At 48.1% G+C, this 19886-nt stretch overlaps 1 protein-coding gene across 1 annotated transcript in view; it reads left to right on the top strand.

The window, feature by feature from the left end:
• ASH1L (ASH1 like histone lysine methyltransferase) overlaps nt 1-19886 on the top strand; it is a 57160-nt gene that overhangs the window by 24898 nt on the left and 12376 nt on the right. The window contains exons 5-20 of the mRNA XM_017727840.1: nt 6-516; nt 1501-1680; nt 6404-6498; nt 9357-9430; nt 10999-11044; nt 11271-11379; nt 12414-12620; nt 13569-13715; nt 15177-15285; nt 15460-15621; nt 15851-15945; nt 16202-16359; nt 17488-17640; nt 18070-18124; nt 18219-18351; nt 19471-19719. Coding sequence (XP_017583329.1) covers nt 6-516; nt 1501-1680; nt 6404-6498; nt 9357-9430; nt 10999-11044; nt 11271-11379; nt 12414-12620; nt 13569-13715; nt 15177-15285; nt 15460-15621; nt 15851-15945; nt 16202-16359; nt 17488-17640; nt 18070-18124; nt 18219-18351; nt 19471-19719 — 2483 coding nt within the window. The remainder of the gene's footprint in view (nt 1-5; nt 517-1500; nt 1681-6403; nt 6499-9356; nt 9431-10998; nt 11045-11270; nt 11380-12413; nt 12621-13568; nt 13716-15176; nt 15286-15459; nt 15622-15850; nt 15946-16201; nt 16360-17487; nt 17641-18069; nt 18125-18218; nt 18352-19470; nt 19720-19886) is intronic.

The following is a 19886-nucleotide window of genomic DNA, read 5'->3' on the forward strand; positions in this document are numbered from 1 at the left end:
CGGCGCCCCCGCGCGCGCCGCCACCCCCCTGCTGCGGGAGCGGCTGCCCGGCAGCTACTCCCCGCGGCACCTCAAGAGGAGCGTGGTGGAGGCCATGCAGCGGCAAGCGAGGAAAATGTGCAATTACAACAAGATCCTGGCGACAAAAAAAAATCTGGACCACGTCAACAAAATCCTGAAAGCCAAAAAGCTGCAGAGGCAGTCGCGGACAGGGAACAACTTCGTGAAGCGCCGGCCGGGGCGGCCGCGCAAGTACCCGCTGCAGGCCGTGGTGTCCATGCAGGCCTTCCAGGCAGCCAGGCTGGTCAGCCAGGAGCTGGAGAACAGGGAGCAGAGCAGCAGCCCCCTGCACCTGGGGCCAGACACCATCACAGACGTCATCGAAGCCGTGGTGCAGAGCGTGAACCTGGACCCTGAGCACCGCAAAGGCTGGAAGAGGAAGAGGTGGCTGCCGGAGGAACAGGCCAGGAAGAGACACAAGTCTTTGCCTGAAGATGAGCAGGAGAGCAATAAGAGGTGATTCCCTTACAGTTTTGTACCTCAGTTGGTTTTAGAACGGTTCAGTCATTGAGGAAATCGTCTGCTTGATTTTATTAAGGAGTTCAGTGTAGAGGGCACCAACATGAACATGTCAACGTTAAGTGTGTTCAGGGTCTTCCTCAGGTACTGAACACACCCCAGAAATGGGGTGGGATCTCAGGTGATCTAAAACTGTCAGTTCTGTGCTTGTTGTGTTGGTGAAGGATACGTTTTAATGAGTTGTAACAGGGTCACTGATGAGGTGCCCCAGATTGTTCCTTCCTCCTGTGTGGAACAAGGAACCCTGAAGAGTTGCGTGTGCCGTGGGATCTGCTCATGTAGATCCCAAACAAATACTTACAGGCAACACAGGATGTAAAGGGAGATCAACTGATGTACAGCAGATGAAGAGTAAAAGCTAAAGCAGCAGGGAGGAGTTAAGGGGTGCACCTGTGCAGTCACTGGTAAAGGACCACACCAAAAATCTCTCTCTGATCTCATCTTCTCATGTTTGTCCCCAAAGCCATCAATAAACAGATCAAACTCTGTCAGGAGTTCTCCTTCCCAGAAATGGGTGCTGTGAGGGTGCTGCTGGCACCACGTGTTCAGGGGCTGCTCTGTGGCTGTCCTGAAGGCTGAGGAAAGGGTTGCCACGTGCTGGATTTAGAGTGCAAAAGCAGAGAGCAAGAGCTGCCTTCTGAATTACTCAGCTGAGGCTCCAAGGGATAAACAGCAGCAGTACAAACAACATTCTTTTTGTAATAATAATATCACTAAAAAAATACCATACTTTTCTTAGGATTATGCTTAACCCTCACTTGATCATGATTGTTGAGCTGCATTTTTTTAAGTAGTTGAGACACCCAGAAATTCAGAAATATGAAGTTTTTCTGCTGACCAGATTAGAGAGAGGAATAATGAAATACTGTGAGATGATCTTAATGGGAAGATGATTTTTTTTATCTCTACTTTTTCTTCCAGTTTCTCTGAGACAGTAGCTGGACCTCCCAGTCCACATGAAGCTCTTGGGAAACCGCCTGAATCTGAAACCCCTGAGCAGCCTTTGCCTCCTCTAACCCAGCGTGAGAAGAAAGCCCCTCGACCCCCAAAGAAGAAGTACCAGAAGGCTGGGCTCTACTCTGATGTGTACAAAACAACAGAGTAAGTAAAACAGCAAAACTGGTCTCTGATAGGCCAGTGGAAACTCTCCTTTCACCTAGAACCATAAAGAGCTGCCACTCATGAGTAGCTGAAATAAAACCATCGACTTAATTGAAGCCTGTGGAAAATTATGTGCATGATAACTGTCAGAATCTGACCCAGTGAGGATGTAAAATGTAACCCCAGTCAGAAAGCAGCCTCGAGCAGCCTGAAAGGGTTTCTGATTATCAGCTTTGAGGAAGGCAAGAGATTTATTCAAGAGTCTTAATGGTGCTGGCAATGCAGGTGCTGGGAGAGCTGGATGTGTGCAGGTTCTGAGCAGGAGCTGAGCACAGGGGCTGCAGAGAAGGGGTCACTGGGTTGCTGTTTTCATTGGCTCAATGGTGACAACTGGTCATCTTCTGTGTGAAAGAATTTCAGATATGCACCCAGTTCATTTCACAGTTCAGTGAAGTTCATCTCTATTTTCTCTGAGATGTTTAGGGTAAAACAATCCAGCATTTCTTTATTTTTCCCACTGGTTGGTTTGCAGCCTGGCGTTCCACTAGAATGTGGACACCTCCCTCTTCCCTTTGTAGTCACACATGTTTTCTAATGCCATCTGAACAAATGAGTTGAAGTCAGGAATTTGTGCTTCTGTTCCAGTATGATCTGACAGATTGAAAAGAGAGAAAATTTGGCACCTTCTCACTATGTCATAGACCACATTAAAGTGTTACGGAGACCACTGGGAAACTGCCAGTACAGTTTATCAGCTGCTCCTGCTGTGGTCTCTTTCCATATTAGAGTGGAGGAATCAGTGAAAGGGTCAAGCCTCTAAGGAAGAAACCAAGATCTTGGTCTGACCAAAGTGAGGCCACTTGAGTTTTATCTGTTTTAAAGAGGTGTGCTAAAACTTTACCCTCTGGGTGTTCTGTCACTGCTGTACACAGCATGCAGCCTTCAAATCTCACCATTTCGTCTGTTGCCTTAGGAGAGGAGCTCAGAGAGTCTTCCCCTTTTCTTTAATGTAAAATATTTAGAACTTTGAGTGTTCCTAAGTTGGAAGGGACCCACAAGGATCACCCAGTCCAACCCCTGGCCCTGCACAGCCCCAGCAATCCCACCTTGTGCCTGAGAGCGCTGTCCAAACGCTCCTGGAGCTCTGGCAGCCTCGGGGCCGTGCCCATTCCCTGGGGAGCCTGGGCAGTGCCCAGCACCCTCTGGGGGAAGAACCTTTCCCTGATACCCAACCTAAACCTCCCCTGGCCCAGCTCAAGCCATTCCCTCGGGTGCTGTCCCTGCTCTCACAGAGCAGAGATCGGAGCTGCCCCTCCACTGCTGCTCAGGAGGAAGTTGCAAACCACTTGAAGAGGGCTGGTTTGTCTTCCCTTTGCCTGTTGTTCCACATACTGAGCTCTTCCCTGCTCTGATCCTGGGGTTTGAGATGAGCTGCTTAAGGACACTGAGGAACTTCCCACTTCCAGGGAAGCAGTTGCTGTGCCTGCACCATGTGAGCTGCCTCTGCACTGTTTGCACTGATACTGAAGCAGGGCATGGACCTGCGTAGCTGGGCAAGGACACTGCTGTGGCCATCTCCATTTAGGACTCTCTTGCAGCCTGAAGGGCTGATCCCACCATTCCATCCTGCTGGTACTGGGTCACTTCTTTACCAAGTTGGTTCAGCATACTAAATCCACAGAACAAGAGTCACTTTTTGGTAATTAGATTATTTTTCTGGTTTGGTGTGCTGCTCCCATTCTCCTCCACGGTCAGACACGTGGTTGGATATTTGAGAACAGAGTAAGAGGAGAGCAGAAGTTCATGTTGTTATCCCATTACTTACCCAACTTCCTGCTGTAGGAGTTTGAAAACCTGATCTGAGGGGAGAAGGAAAAGGCAGCTCTGTGATCATGGGGCACCCTCTAAGTGCTGTCACAGTGAGTGTTGGTCCCTGTCCCCATTCCCACAGTCCCTGTGTCCCATTAGTGGGTTGTACTCGCTGGTTTTCTGTAGTTGTTTGCAGTGTTCACTGCAGACACTTTGCTTTAAAAACCATTTTCCTACTCTCTTTCATCCTTCCTAAATAATTCCCAAGTGTCACGAGGCCGTGTGAAGCAGTGAAGGTTGTGCTGAGGTTTGTACAAGTCACGGCCTCTCCCTGCATTGCTCACATCCAGCTGCTCAACAGCAGCACAGGAAAGGTCTGGCCTGGCCTGGTCAGTGTTGGTAGGCTGTTAAAAGAGATTTCAGGAGTTGATTCTAACAAATCTAAAACTGCCTCATTTCTCTGCAGCCAGGTACAATTCGCCTCAGGAGGAGTTCACTCCAGCTCCCCTCAGGCTGGAGACCTTGTTAAATACAGTGAAGAAAGCTCAGATTTTGATACTTTGCAAATGAATAAAAGGAATGGTTCCTGAGTGAGTCTCAGTTCTACCTCATTTCCAACTGTAACTTTGTAGGCAGCATGGCTGTAACCTCCACAGGGGTGTTCCCAATCCTGGGCTCCCACTGGGAGTTACATGGACCTGGAGAGAGGTTCAGTGTGTGGTTGCACAAGGTTGCAGCTTTGAAAACAAGGGAAGATCTTGTGCAGGAGTTGTTCTCTGTATCCAGCAGTGGTTTTCCTAGAGGAGTGAACTGCAAAGTCCAGTTCACCAAAAAAAAATTTAGTAATTAGTAAATTAGCAGTTAATTAAAATGTTGTAGAGTGTTTAGAGAAATACATAATTTTGATATTTGAGCAGGACACGAATTGCAGTTCAGGAGGTGCCTGCTGTTGGCACAGGTTGATGTTGCACCAAAAGAATCAGCTGTGCTTTCTCCTCACCTCTGTGGCATATTCCTGTTCCTGTGCTGTCCCTTCCTGTGTCCCATCCTGATGTCCAGGTGGGATAATGGTTGGATGGAATCCAGCCTTCCACTGGACGGTTCCTGGAGCAGTTAACCCTGCACTCAGACCAGTGATCAGACCAGCATCAAAGCTGGCTTATCCCTGCTTTGAATGTTCATCAGACTATGGTCTGAGGCAAAAAGGGGCTCCACACTTCAAAAATGGAATTCCACAGAGAAGTAATTCCAGCCAACATGATAAGAGTGTGGAGACACTGGAAGCTGGAGAGGGGGAACAGAAATGAAACAGCAAAAAAGGAAGGAGAGGGATGGAGTGGAAGGAAGGTACAGGGAAGAGAGCTGTGGTTCTGGTCTTTGTTCCCTTAGTTTGCCTGAGACTTCAGACTGACATTTGGAGACTAAACCTGGTCCTCAGCCCCTGCAGAGGGGTACAAAATATTCTCATCTTCTACAAAACTGTCATTTGGCCATTGCCCTGTTACTGGGAGCCTGCACAGAGAGGCCAGATTGGTTCTGTTGGTGGGGAGTGCACCAAAAATGGGTGTTTTAAATTTGCCCCTACAGAAACTGAACTAAACAGCTGTAGGCAGTGGATTATAGAGCGGGAAGCGTTTCTTACAGAATCAGAGAGCCTTTCAGGTTGGAAGAAATCTCCAAGATCATCAAGTCCAACCTTTTGTGAAGCCAGGCTTATGTTTCAGTCTGTCAGATGCTCAGGAATGTCCTCCCCTGGTGTCCTGTTGTAGGTGCCCACCTGGGCTGTTGGAAGTTGTCATTTGCCTGATTATTGGTGAGGTCTCACCCGGGTCTGACTGGCTTGCTTGGAATCACAGAACCATGGACTGGTTTGGGTTGGAAGGGACCTTAAAGCTCATCCAGTGCCACCCCTGCCATGGGCAGGGACACCTCCCACTATCCCAGGTTGCTGCAAACCCTCTCCAGCCTGGCCTTGGGCACTGCCAGGGATCCAGGGGCAGCCACAGCTTCTCTGGGCACCCTGTGCCAGGGTCTCCCCACCCTCACAGGGAAGAATTTCTTCCTAATTATTTTCAGTTGTTGATATCTGTATCTCAAAATTTGTTTTTAACTTGCATTTTCCCTTCACTGGTTAAACAATAATATCACATTTTTATTGACTCATGTTTCTGTTATTTGTCCAGTTATTAAAATAGATCTCTTAAAAAACTCCAGTACACTTTAGTAGGCTTCAGTATCACTTAATCTTTGGTATAGTTAACATTTAGAAGTCTCCTTTGAATGTTGCAGGACTGCAGTTCTAAATATAACCACATCAAATTCTGTTTTCCAAGGTTTGTTGTTGGCCAGGAGGAGATGTTTATAAACACCAGATTACAGAGCTGTCACCTGCCTGACCCATAGGACCATTCTAATTTCATACTCCTATTTTTCCTTCTGTAAAGGGGCATCTCATAGCTTTTTAAACTATGATTTCTGTTCTTTTTCTGCCTTTCCTGGTGAACAACCTTCTAAAGGGCAGCACATCAATGTTTGCTCTTAGGGAAGTGGGAGAGCAGGGCTGTACATGTGTCACGTGTTCAGTTCCTCAGCAAAAACCACCAGATACAATCTGTCAGCCGTCTTTTATTTGTGTAGTTTTAGTTATTACTTTTATATCACGTGCTGGGCATTTAAAGTCGATGGTGTTGCACTGGGTGTTAACAGCATTTATGGAGACAAATTCCATTGTGGAAGGGCTGGGATCAGTGTGTTTGTTAAGAAACCTGGAAAGCAGTTCTTTGGCCATTTCTGTTATTATTCTCTGGCCTGATGCTCCAGACATTCACACCTTAACTAAAACAGAAAATGTGTTTTGTGCAAGTGACAGGCGTTCCCCATTGTGATGTTTTGGTTCTGTCCCTGTCCTCCACAGCCCCAAGAGCCGCCTGATCCAGCTGAAGAAGGAGAAGCTGGAATACACCCCAGGGGAGCACGAGCACGGGCTGTTCCCAGCCCCTATCCACGTTGGTGGGTACCTCACCTGTGTTTTAATTGTTGGGAAACAAATGTGGCACTGGGGGGCCTGCACAGCTTCTGCCTCTCTCTGGTTTTTATCCCTTGCCATGTCACCCGTGGATTTTGGCACATAAGCTTTGCCAACTCATCCCTCTGTGTTCCCCAGTTTCACTTGAGAGGCTTTTTTTAGCTTAAAACATGAACTTTGTTCTTGATTTTTTGTGTGTCGGAAGATGCCATTCTGGTTGAAAATCTGCTTTAACTGTGATAATCCTTGGATGAAATGCAGAGCAATAGTCCCCACCTCCAAGGAAAATTACAGCAGAATACCCACAGACAATTATGACCATTTGTTAAATCCCAAAAGCTGAGCATGGAATGATAAATTCCCCCAAGTCCCCATGCACTCAGTGTTGTCTGTCTCTAAACAGGGATACAAGGGTGGGAGAATTAAAAGCTTTGGTGTTATCTTTGTTTTTACTTTATCCCCATTTTTAGGTCTCAGGTAGGAAAAAAAAGGGGATTTAGGATTTCATAAAATCACAGAATCATGGAATGGTTTGGGTGGGAAGGGACCTTACAGGTCATCTTGTTCCACCCTGTTCCATGGGCCGGGCTGCCTTCCATAGCCCAGGTTGCTCCAAACGCTGTCCCTGGCCTTGAACACTCCCAGGGAAGTGCCTGTGGGAAGAAGCCATAACCTGAGTCTGTCCCAGGCCCTCAGAGGTGATGGAGCACAGGATGCTCAGGGACTGGGCTGGGGGGATGCTCCAGAGCTCCCACTGTTCACAGCTCACATCATTTCCCAGGATAAAGCACTGAGTAATTCCCTGATTCTCAGGTGATTGTTTCAGCTTTTGAAGTGCTGTGATTTCTGGCTGCAAGTCCCGTCACGCCCAGCGAGTTTGCGTTGTTCAGCGGGAATCTTTGTCCCATCAAACACAGATGTCATTGGCTTTCTTCTTGTAGCTGAGCTTTTTGGCTGCCTACACAACTGCACAGCAAGGGCAGGACAGCAGGACAGATGTGTGTGGATCAGGAGCCACAAAACAGGTTTCAGAACTCAAGGTGACAATTTAAATTCTCCCAAAAGTGCCCTTGCTCAGCCCCTTTTTGAATGGGGTCATAAAATCAGGTTCACCGGGTTCCCCACCCACACTGCTGGTCCTGCCCTGCAGCTGCTCCCGTTGCTCCAGGGGTGCCTGGGGATGGTTTAACCCCAGAGCAGTGACCAGGACTGGGATTCTGCCGGGGGACTGCACTGATGCCCACTTGAGGAGGGCTGGGGGGACCTTCCCTGTGCTCCAGGCTCAGTGCCAGGGCACCTGAAAGAGCCTTTTGTTTGGCCTGCTGAGGTCATAGAAGTGAAAGCAAATTCCTGGCAGATTTAGCTCTTTCCTGGAACCTGCTAGAGATGAATAAGGCATTGAAAATGGAAAGTAATTTAGGGGTAAATTGTAAGGAAAACATTACCATTTTTATTTTCCAGTGGCGAGGGTATGCATGTGAATTTATATGAAGCCACAGAGCATTACTGGAGGAATATAAAGGCACTTGTTAACAGTTAGAAAAGCTGGGGGAAAAAAAATCAGTCCTGGGCCTGACACCTCATCCTAGGCACTCTGCTCCCTGCAGTTTTGTGACACAGGATTCCAGCAAAATGATCAGACAATGTTGAATCTTGGCTGGAGCTAACCAGTGTCAGCCCTCGGGTCTGGTGTGAATGATGTAATGGGTCTGTGTCCTTTAGGGGTGACAGTGAATGTTAGAATAGAGCCAAAATCTGCAGTGAAAGCAGGAACTCCTGTCTAAAACGAGTTCCAGTTATTGCTGAAAATACAGATCCCGTTGAAGCCTTTCCAAAAAATCTAGGAATGTGTTTGCCAAGTCTGAATTCATTCTTAAATGTCTTCTGGTAAAGGTCACGGCAACGGGCTGGGAGACTATTTTCAAAACTGATTTGATTTCTTTGAGTACAATGTTGTGATTTAGGGCCTGCACGGGCAGTGCAGGTCTTGTCCTGGGTGTTGAAGTGTTGGATTGTGCACAGGAAAACTCAGGAGAGCGTGTCAGCTTCGAGGTTTCTCACAGAGAACACACAGGGCTGTGGTCAGTTCTGTCAGGGGTCATGGTCAGTCATGTCGGGTGTTGTGGTCAGTTCTGTCAGGGGTCATGGTCAGTCCTGCCAGGTGCTGTGGTCAGTTGTTTCAGATGCTGTGGTCAGTGCTGTCAGGCGTTATGGTCAGTCCTTTCAGGTGTGGTCAGTCCTACCAGGGGTTGGCCGTGGTGCCCTCACAGGGTTGTGGTCAGTGCTGTCAGATGCTGTGGTCAGTTGTTCCAGGTGTTGGCCATTGTCCTTTCACAGGGTTGTGGTCACTTGTTTCAGATGCTGTGGTCAGTGCTGTCAGGTGCTGTGGTCAGTTGTTCCAGGTGTTGGCCGTTGTCCTTTCACAGGGTTGTGGTCACTTGTTTCAGATGCTGTGGTCAGTCCTGTCGGGGGTTGTGGTCAGTCCTGTCAGGGCTTGGCTGTGGTGCCCTCACAGGGTTGTGGTCAGTGCTGTCAGGTGCTGTGGTCAGTCCTGCCAGGGGTTGGCTGTGGTGGGGTCTGACCCAGCTCCTTCCACCCCTCGCTGTCCCTGGATGCCGCTCCTGCGCTGGACAGGAGAGCAGGACCCGGCCTCAGTGTCCTGGGGGCTCTTCCCTGGGCCTGCCCTGGCATCCAGAAGGCTCTGGAGGGTTCTGCCCCTCTCCTTTCTGCCCTCCAGCCGTGAGAGGCCCTGTCAGAGCCTGCCCAGGTGCCCGGAGCAGCTCCCACTCTCTGCGGACTCGTGGCTGTGAGTGTGTGCCACTTACAAACCTTTTTGTTTCAGGGAAGTACCTCAGACAAAAGAGAATCGACTTCCAGCTGCCTTACGACATCCTCTGGCAGTGGAAACACAACCAGGTACGAGATAAGAGATAAGAAGTCACGGGGCTGCCGAGATTGGGATCAGAAGGAAAGAGCAGCCCTCGGAGAGAGCCGTGTTTACACATCCCGGCCGGGGAGGGGATTTCTTGTCGTGAGGGGAGAAGGGATTTGCATATGTATTTAATGCTGAAAATTCCCATTATTCCACTTCCTGCAAAATAGCAACCCTGTGAGTTTCTGCTCCGACAAAAGTCATGAATTTGGCTGCAGACTTTTATTTTGGCAGTGCTGCTCTGTGCAGGGAGCTGCTTTCAGACACGCCTCGGGAGAATTCGGATGTACTGCCAGCAGCACTGAGAAATTTCAGGCCTTATTTTTCTTGGATCAATCCCAGCAGAGTGGAATTTATTTTTCACTTGCAAGCTGAAATTTTCGTACTGAGGAAAGAAGAGAAACTGTTTAACAGTCTCGTTCTTTTTAAAGAGCTTTAAATATGTGCAAGCTTAAAAATAGGAATTTTTTTTTTTTTTCCCCTGAGATGTTTCCACCAAGTGATTTACCACAGGATTTAAGGCTGGTGGGAGAATCTGTCCTCAGCTCTGTGGTGAGAAAGTGTAACTTGAGCATGTAAATGAGCAGGACACATTCCCAGGTGCTGTGGCTGCAGCTGCACTCCAACACCCCTGGAATCTGATCCTCAAGTCAGGAGCATTGGGGGCATTTCAGCCGAGGACACTTTCTTGCCATATATTGACGGTGGCCTGATTCATCTATTCAGTATTTTATAAGTAATAAATACATGGAATCTGTTTCCCTGACATTTTCCAGCTCGTCCTGGACTATTGGAGGCCCTTGCAGAGGAGTTTTCTCTGTACAGGGGTGTGAAGATGTCTGGGTTGTTCCTGTGGGCCACTAAGGTCACTGAGGGAAGGCTCTTAGTGCAGGAAATGTGTGAGAAATAGTGAATAATTAGAAATTATTCCTTAAAGCTTGTTTGAAAGGCTGGCATGTATATGAAATTATGAATTGTGATGTAAGCTCCCCTTTCCTCTCCCATCCTCTCCCATCTGGGAGAGGAAGCTCCTCTGCAGAGAAGATGAATCTGCATTTCTCGTGGCTCCCACCTGTCCTCACAGTTCTCATAGACCCCCACAATCCTTTAGATTGGAAAAAACCCTTCAGATCATTGAGTCACTTTGATAAATCAGCACCTTGATTTTTTGTTTTCACTCTTTTAAGCATTGGCACATGGTGATTCCACCAAAGATGGTTTCTCCAAAGTAGGTATAAGTAATTCCTCTTCTTCTAAGCCCTGTTCAGAGGAGCCTGTCCTCAGGACAGCTGTTTCCCACATTGCTCTGGGCAGACAGAATAAATAATGTGGTGAACAAACTGCTCCACTGTCTCACTAAGCCCAAATTCCACTTATTCAGGTCCTTCTTGTGACCTAGTTGTTAATGCAGTCTGAGCCTAGAGAAGAGAACACAGATTTCTAGTAATGATTACAGAACAATTCCCTATGTACAGAACATAATTTCCCTGATCCTTTTGAATAACAGATGCACTTATGCAATGTATTAAAATTTTCTTTTTTTTCCTTTTAGTTGTATAAAAAGCCAGATGTCCCACTTTATAAAAAAATCCGTTCCAGTAAGTAAAACCTTATTACTAAAATGTGATAACTGTGGAATTCTCATGTGACACCTTCCTTTCTGTCCTGCTCTTTGTCCTACCAAAGACACTTCCACCTGCTTTTTTTCCCTTTATCTAATTGGAATGAAAATACTGTAGATAAGCAGTTCTTTTTCAACTGAAAAGAATTTTTTTCCCTGTTTGGGTTTATTTTTCTTCTTTTTTTTTTTTTTTCCTTCTCCAGATGTCTATGTGGATGTCAAACCTCTCTCTGGCTACGAGGCCACCACCTGCAATTGTAAGAAACCAGAGGATGACAGTGGGAAGGGCTGTGTGGAGGATTGTCTGAACAGGTTAGCAATGGATTATTTCACATCAGCTCATCACCTCCTAGGAAAAGAGTTGTGCAGAGAAAAGAGTGTGACCTTCTGGAGATGCTCTGGGGTCCCAGTGTCACCCCCACACTGTTACTACTGGTACCGAGGCCCCTTTGCAGTGGCGGCTCCAGTGACCCAACAGGGCCCTGCTGGACCCTCCCACACTCCCAGCTGGTCCCAGTCAGACCAGTTCCCTCCCAGCTCAGCCCCAGGCTCTGGGTCCTTCCAGCCCTTGGATGGTGGAGCAGCCACACAGAACAGCTCCAGCTGCTGCCCCCGGGGAGGAACCCCGAGCAAAGGCCCCTCCTGGGCTGGTGTCCCCTCCCAGGCTGTGCCCGATGCTCCTGGGGGGGCTCAGAGTGGCCACTTGGCCTTGGTCAGGCAAAGGGTCAGTGCCAGGTCTGGCCCCTTGCCAGGGGCTCCGGCCATTCCCCCTCCCCGGGCACAACCTGCAGCTCCCCCCGAGCTCCCTGCAACAGGTGATTCCTCAGCACTGCCCTACCCCTTTCTCCAGGGGAAGATCCCATTAAAATCTCCATTTTGCCCTTTGAATAGCAGTGAGAGCCAGGCAGGGAATCGCTGTGGGAATTACACCTTGAAAACAAAAAGCCCTTTAGTTGTTGAATAGCTTCTGTTTTGTTTAATTTATTATTAACTTTTATATGTAATACGTATAATGTAGATTTATATATTGATTTTATACATTGATTTTATATATTGATTTATTATTGATTTCTATATATTATTTATGTCATGATTTTTTTGCATATTTATTATATTTTGATTTTATATATTTATGATTGGTTTTTATATGGTTATATATTTTATATGTGTTGATTTATATATTGATTTCATATATTGATTCATGAATGATTTTTATATTATATATTTTATATATGTGTTGATTTCTATATTGATTTCATGTATTGGTTTATGATTGATTTTCCTTGTATGACAGATCCTGAAGTATGCTCTTCCCCTCCCTTTACCTTCTGTGTTGTCTCTTTCAGGATGATCTTTGCAGAGTGTTCCCCCAACACCTGCCCCTGTGGGGAGCAGTGCTGCAACCAGCGGATCCAGAGGCACGAGTGGGTGCAGTGCCTGGAGAGGTTCCGGGCTGAGGAGAAAGGATGGGGTATCCGTACCAAAGAACCCCTGAAAGCAGGACAGTTTATCATTGAATATCTGGGAGAAGTTGTTAGTGAGCAAGAATTCAGGTAGAAATATTTATTTGCTGCCTTAGCATGGAAGGCTCATAAATTACTTTAACATGTGTGGTCGTGGTTGGGATATCCTCAGGCAGGAGCAAAGGGGAGGATGAGGGGGAAAAGGAATGTTGTTCTGGTCCCAGCCAGCAGGAAGGCTTAGAATTCTGGTGTTTTTGATTAACCAAGATTTTCTCAGTCCAGTAGAGAGGGGTGATTAATGTTTGAAATGTATCATCTGCCTCATCTGCCCTGTAAATGCCAAATGCCACGAGGGACTGAATCTGAAATTAGCACTCTGCAGGATTTGGACTGCACAAGGTAGAACTGAGGGGCAGAGTGGGGCTGAAAGGGGCTTCTGCAGAGAGATGTGAAGGAAAAAGAACAAGTGCAAGCATTGATAACCATTGGAAAAAAGGAATTGTCTTGTTAACTCCGTGGCATCGTGGGATATGTGAGGTTGGAGGGACTTGCTGCTCTCAGAGCTCCACCAGAAGGCAGCTCCATTCTCATACAGAGATAACCACTAACACTGACTCCTGTCCCTGTGCTCTTGTGATCCATGGATGTGATTCCAGAACTGCCCAGTCCCCAGGAGGAAGCTGGTTGCTGTATACGTGCATACACAGACACCCCAAGGAATGTGTACTTGCATTTTCTCTTCCATACACAGGTTACCAACATGAAATGTGTACAAATAATCTGCAGAACCCAAAAGGGAGCATTCCAGAAGAGCAAATTTCTAAATTCTAACCCAAGCTCTGTCAGTGGCCTTGACTTATAAAAATAGGTACAATAATGGCTTTCCTCCATCTCTAGGTGTACAGTTCTATAAAATATAAAATACTATCATTGCTTTTTCTTCAAACCCCTGTCTGAGATGTGCTCTCGCTGTGTCACTCCCCGTGTGCTGTGTGGGGACAAGCAGAATCACAGGACACTCGCTGTGTTGCTCCACAGGAACCGGATGATTGAGCAGTACCACAACCACAGTGACCATTACTGCCTGAACCTGGACAGTGGCATGGTCATCGACAGCTACCGCATGGGCAACGAGGCTCGCTTCATCAACCACAGCTGCAACCCCAACTGTGAGATGCAGAAATGGTGAGGAAAAGGGATTCTGCTCCCCGGAAGGCCGGTGCCCCCAGAGAGAGAGAGAGAGAGAGAGAGCCAGTTCATCAGAGGGAGTCAGATGTAAAAATAGGGAGGGGACTCAAGCTGTAAATAATCCTTACATGGTGCTCACGCTGCTCAAGAGGAGTTGTGTAGTTTTTGGATGCTTTGGAGACAGGATCCAAGTTTGCTGGCAGATCCAGCACTGCTGGTTGTCACACTGGGACATTTCCCTCCCAGCATTACTGGTTACACTGGGCTGTTTCCCTCCCAGCACTGCTGGTTTTCACACTCCTAACCTGCTGCAAAGGTAATGCTCTAAAATCATCTGTGTGTGTATATACCCTTTCTTTCTGACAATTCCAGTATTTTTTTAAAAGCAGGGAAAGAGGGAAATAGTCGGGTTCCAGCACACCCTTGTCATACCAGCACTCTGTGGGACCCAGGCTAGGAGGAAGTACTGCTGAGGGATTTGTAGTGAGTGATTTGCAGGGGAACAGCAGATGGTGCAACAGGAGTCACTGTGGGGACAGTACAGCAGAGTAGCTCGTGGTTCTCAGATAATTCTAGATTTAAGCAATAGTAAAGTTTTAAATGTGAAAATCCAACACAAAATAAAATAGTTGAAGAGACAGAGGGAGAGGATTCTGCCCCTCTCTGCCCTGCTCAGGTGAGACCTCACCTGCAGAGCTGCCTCCAGTCTGGGGTCCCAGCACAGGAAGGGTGCCAGATTAATTACAGGGCTGGAGCAGCTCTGCTGTGATGAAAGGCTGGAAGAGCTGGGATTGTTCAGCCTGGAGAAGAAGAGCTTCAGGGGACCTAATTGTGTCCTTCCAGTACCTGAAGGAGCTGCAGGAAAGATGAAAACTATTTACAAGGGGTGACAGCAGAAGGGGGAATGGCTTCCCACTTCCAGAGGGCAGGGTTAGATGGGATATTGGGGAGAAATTCCTCCCTGTGAGGGTGGGCAGGCCCTGGCACAGGGTGCCCAGAGAAGCTGTGGATGCTGCCCCATCCCTGAAAGTGTTCCAGGCCAGGTTGGACAGCACTTGGAGCAACCAGGATAGCAGAAGGTGTCCCTACCCATGGCAGGGGTGGCATGAGATGAGCTTTAAGGTCCCTCCCAACCCCAACCAGTCTGATTTTGAGATGAGGTGTGATGCTCAGTGTATGGAGGACCCGAGTGTTGCAGGGGATAAGGTGACTGTCACAACAGCCAGTTTGTAGCTTCTCTGTCTGAAGCACAACTTCCTGCTCTTTGTAGATGTGGTGTTCACTTTTTAGCCCTCAAGGTTTATTGTAAGAGATAAATAAAAGAACTGCACAAGTGGAGGGCAAGCATAACCCAGGGCACAGCAGAGGTGTTGCTGCGTGTCTCTAACACTTCCACTCTGTGCACAAAGATGATTTTATGTTTAATTTTGGGGGTATTTGATTGTATTTCCCCCGCAGGTCTGTGAATGGTGTGTATCGGATCGGGCTGTATGCACTCAAGGACATGCCTGCTGGGACTGAGCTCACCTATGACTACAACTTCCACTCATTTAATGTTGAAAAACAGGTAAAAACCCCACTGTGAGACCTTGAAAAATCTCACCAAGGACTAACAGTTCTGTAAAGTGTAAAAATTACACAAAACCTGTCGTGTTGTATTAGACAGAAAATGTTCTTTTTAATATTGAGAGAGAATCTAAATGTTCGGGGTTTATTGGATTTATTTTTTTTTCCCTCAAAGCAACTCTGCAAATGTGGCTTTGACAAATGCAGAGGAATAATTGGGGGTAAAAGTCAACGCATGAATGGACTCTCAAGCAAAAGCAACCAGCCTGTGAGCACCCACAGAAGACCTGGGCGGTCGAAAGAGAAGAGGAAGTCAAAGCACAAACTAAAGAAGAGAGTAAGTAGGAAAGGCAGAGTTTGGTGGGGTGAGGTTAATGGGAAATCAGTCTGTGCCATCAGACCAAAACCTGGTGTTTCTGTACATTTTAAACTTGAAACAGAAACCCAAACTTTGAACAGAAATGCAGTAGAGTAATGCTGCAGGTTCTGTCTCAGGGACTGCTTTGGCTGCTTTGCTGAGTTCTTGGCACAGTTTTTCCTGTCTATCAGAACAATCTGTTTTCCAGAGGGGCCACATCCCTGAGGAGCCCAGTGAAAGTGTGAACGCCCCGACCAGGCTGACGCCTCAGCTGCAGATGAAGCCCATGTCTAACAGGGAAAGGTGAGGGGTGATTTCAGGGGGATTTGCCTCAGGAATGGAGTGCTGTGCAAATATTGACATGTTCTTCTGTAAGATGGGCCATCCTGAAATTTCTGAGGATGCAGCTTTTAGTTCTCCTTTACCAGCCAGGCTGGAATACCTCTCCACTGAGGAGAGAAGGCCCAGGGTAAACTCGGAATATCCAGCTTTTTCTCCACGTTAAAGAACTAATTTTCCAGTAAAAAGCGATTCTTGGATACCTTCCTAATTCCTGCAGGAACTTTGTGCTAAAACACCACGTGTTTTTGGTACGGAACTGGGAAAAGATCCGACAGAAACAAGAGGAAGTGAAGCACGTCAGTGACACCATGCACAGCTCGTCGCTGTACACCCGCTGGAACGGGATCTGCCGGGACGACGGCAACATCAAATCAGGTGAGGCCCCTCAGCCTCCTCGGCTGCTGCTTTGTGACATGGAGAGTTAAACTCTGTGTAAATCCAGTGTAGAGCTCCTACCAGATCCATACACCTTCTGTAAGATGTGCAAGGGCTGCTGCACAGGTGAAAGCTCCCAGGAGTCACTCGAGTCCCTGGAGAAGTTGTCACTTGTGGTGTTCATTGAGAGTGGTTTGTGGGAGGAGGAGGAGGAGGATGGCATTTGACATCGTGGCACTCAGTGCCGTGCTCTGGTTTGCGAGGTGGTAATCAGTCACAGGTTGGACTCTGTGATCCTGGAGGTCTTTTCCAACCTCAGTGGTTCTAGGATATTATTCTGTGATATTAGGGAGAATTCCTCCCTGTGAGAGTGGGGACACCCTGGCACAGGGTGCCCAGAGAAGCTGTGGCTGCCCCTGGATCCCTGGCAGTGCCCAGGGCTGAGTTGGATGGGGCTTGGAGCAACCTGGGATAGTGGAAGGTGTCCCTGCCCGTGGCAGGGGATGGGTCTGGATGAGCTTTAAGGTCCCTTCCAACCAAAACCAGTCTGGGATTCCATGATTTTCCATGGTTGAACCCTGATGGAGAAGAGCTCTTTCCTGCTGTCTGTATCCCTAAACCAGAAACAGTTGTGTAGACTGTGAAAATTGTCATTTATCCTCAATAGTTTCACAGCTTTCAGGCCTTTAGAGAACAAAGATTTTTGGCGTGCAGTCACTTGTGGGAATGGGGCAAAATATGACTATGAGGGAAAAATTATTGCTCCTATTCCAAAAATAACCCTGCTGGTGGGAGCATCATCCTCAGAGCCTGGCAGGATTTGGCCCCCAGTGTCAGGTACAGGAGAAGCTGAGTATTTGGGGTGAGTTCAATGACATGTTTTATTTGCTCCAGCAAGATAAAATATTCCAACAACCAACGGATCCATTTAGGTGAGAACTGATGTGGGAGTAGGGAACTGAAGCCGTGGATGTTGCAGTAGCTTAGAAAATTAGAAAACATCTCCGTTTAATAATTGGTGGTAGAGTTGCTACACCAGAGAAGATGCTGTAATTTGATCTCTTAACAAATTTCTTGTTTAGAAAGGAATTTCTTGTCTGGAGGTAATTCTCTCTTGCCCTTTCCCAGATGTGTTCATGACCCAGTTCTCAGCCCTGCAGACGTCGCGCTCGGTGCGGACGCGGCGCTTGGCCGCGGCTGAGGAGAACCTCGAGGTGGCTCGTGCCGCCCGCCTGGCTCAGATCTTCAAGGAGATATGTGACAGCATCATATCCTACAAAGGTGAAGGTGATTCTCTTTAAAAAAAAAATCTCCATGGGCACGTTTTCAACCTCTGGAAATGGACTCTCTGGATAGGAAATGCTAGAAAAAGATGGGATGTTAAATAACTCCTATTTTTTTAAATTTCTCTGCTTACCAATAATCACTTTGCTTTAGCCTCAAGCCCCTGCTTTGTCACCAGAATCTGCAGATGTTGCTGTCCTTTGAAACTGACGTTTCAAAATTCCAGAAAAAATCAGAAAAACTGTGCTTCCTTGTGCTGCCTGTGCTCTAATTGCGGCCACCAACATCTAGAAATGCAGAAGCATTTCAATTCCCTGTGACTTAGATAACAGAAAAGCCTTTTTTTAACCTGGATTGAATGTTGTTAGTTGCTTTTCTTTGGAAGTTTTACTCCAGTGGTGGCACTAAGCTCTGTTCCTGTTGCAGACTCCTCCAGGCAGGCGCTCGCCGCTCCTCTCCTGAACCTGCCCCCAAAGAAAAAGTAAGTGCTGCCTTCCTAGAGCTGCTTTCTCTGATGGATTTGCACAGTGGGAATTGCTCGTGAAGCTGACATTGTGCCAACATTCCTGTTGTAGAAATGCAGACTATTACGAAAAGATCTCTGACCCCTTGGACCTTGCCACGATTGAGAAGCAAATCCTGACTGGCTACTACAAAACTGTGGAAGCTTTTGATGGGGACATGCTGAAGGTCTTCAGGAACGCAGAGGTGAGGCTCTGTCTGGCACTGGCAGCAGGGATGTGCCCTCCTTTAATGCTCTTACAGTAATAAAAGAAGACATTTACTCTGGAGGAAGAGAACTTGTGCTGATCGGTTCCTCATGAGGCCTCGATAGCAAATCGTGAGCACTTTGGGTGCCTCAGGTCAGAGAGAAGGTCAAGGACACGCATGGATAGCTGACCTAAAGAAACTCCTGTTCCTTTTGGAAGGGGTACACTGTTTTTCAGTATCAGATGTCATGGAATCACAGAATCATGGGATGGTTTGGGCTGGGAGGGACCTAAAAGTTCATCCCATTCCACCCCCTGCCATAGGCAGGGACACCTCCCACTGTCCCAGGTTGCTCCAAGCCCCAATGTCCAGCCTGGCCTTGGGCACTGCCAGGGATCCAGGGGCAGCCACAGCCTCTCTGGGCACCCTGTGCCAGGGCCTGCCCACCCTCACAGGGAAGAATTTCTCCCATGTATCCAGCCTAAACTTGCCCTCTGTCAGTGTGAAGCCGCTCCCCCTTGTCCTGTCTCTCCAGTTCCTGATGAACAGTCCCTCTCCAGCTTTCCTGGAGCCCCTTCAGATCCTGCAAGGGGCTCTGAGGTCTCCACACAACCTTCTCTTCTCCAGGCTGAACATTCCCAGCCTTTCTCCACAGGGAAGGTGCTCCAGTCCCCTGAGCAACCTCGTGGCTTCCTCTGGACTTGCTCCAACAGTTCCATGTCCATCTCCCACTGGGGCCCTGGAACTGGACACAGCACTCCAGCTGGAGTCTCAGGAGAGCAGAGCAGAGAGGGAGAATCCCTTTCCTTGACCTGCTGCCCACATTCCTTTGGATGCAGCCCAGGACACAGGTGGTTTCTGGGCTGTGAACACGTTGGGAGTTTTTGGTCACCCATCACCCCAAGCCCTTCTCCCAGGGCTGCTCTCAGTTCCTTCCCTGCCCACATCACATCCATGGACCTGCTGGTCAGAGTCAGGAGGGACATGAAGAGGTGCACCCAGCTTTGGGGCTGCAGCTGCAGGGAAAACCCCTCCCAGGCGTGCATGGGCAGGAGCTAAACAGGACAGGACTTGGAAATAAAGCACTTTGGGGTGGGTTTTTTTTGATTTCTCCAGAAATACTACGGCAGGAAGTCCCCGACGGGGCGGGACGTGTGCCGGCTGCGCAAGGCCTACTACAACGCCCGGCACGAGGCCTCGGCCCAGATCGACGAGATCGTGGGGGAGACGGCGAGCGAGGCCGACAGCAGCGAGACCTCGGTGTGCGACAAGGACAACGGGCACGAGAAGGACGAGGACGTCATCCGCTGCATCTGCGGCCTCTACAAGGACGAGGGGCTCATGATCCAGTGTGAAAAGTGCATGGTGAGCATGGGGAGCCCAAAGGGAGCCTGCTCTCTTCTCCCCCACAGCAAGCGGGGCTCTTCACCAGCAGTTTCCATGTGCTTGGGAGCATTAATTAACTCTCCAGCCCTTCGTTTCCTCTCCACAAGAGGAGAGATTTCTGTTTTCACAGAGCAAATGCAACTTCC

The sequence above is a fragment of the Corvus brachyrhynchos genome, unplaced genomic scaffold (genome assembly GCF_000691975.1).
Source record: "Corvus brachyrhynchos isolate BGI_N302 unplaced genomic scaffold, ASM69197v1 scaffold122, whole genome shotgun sequence".
NCBI lineage: Eukaryota > Metazoa > Chordata > Aves > Passeriformes > Corvidae > Corvus > Corvus brachyrhynchos.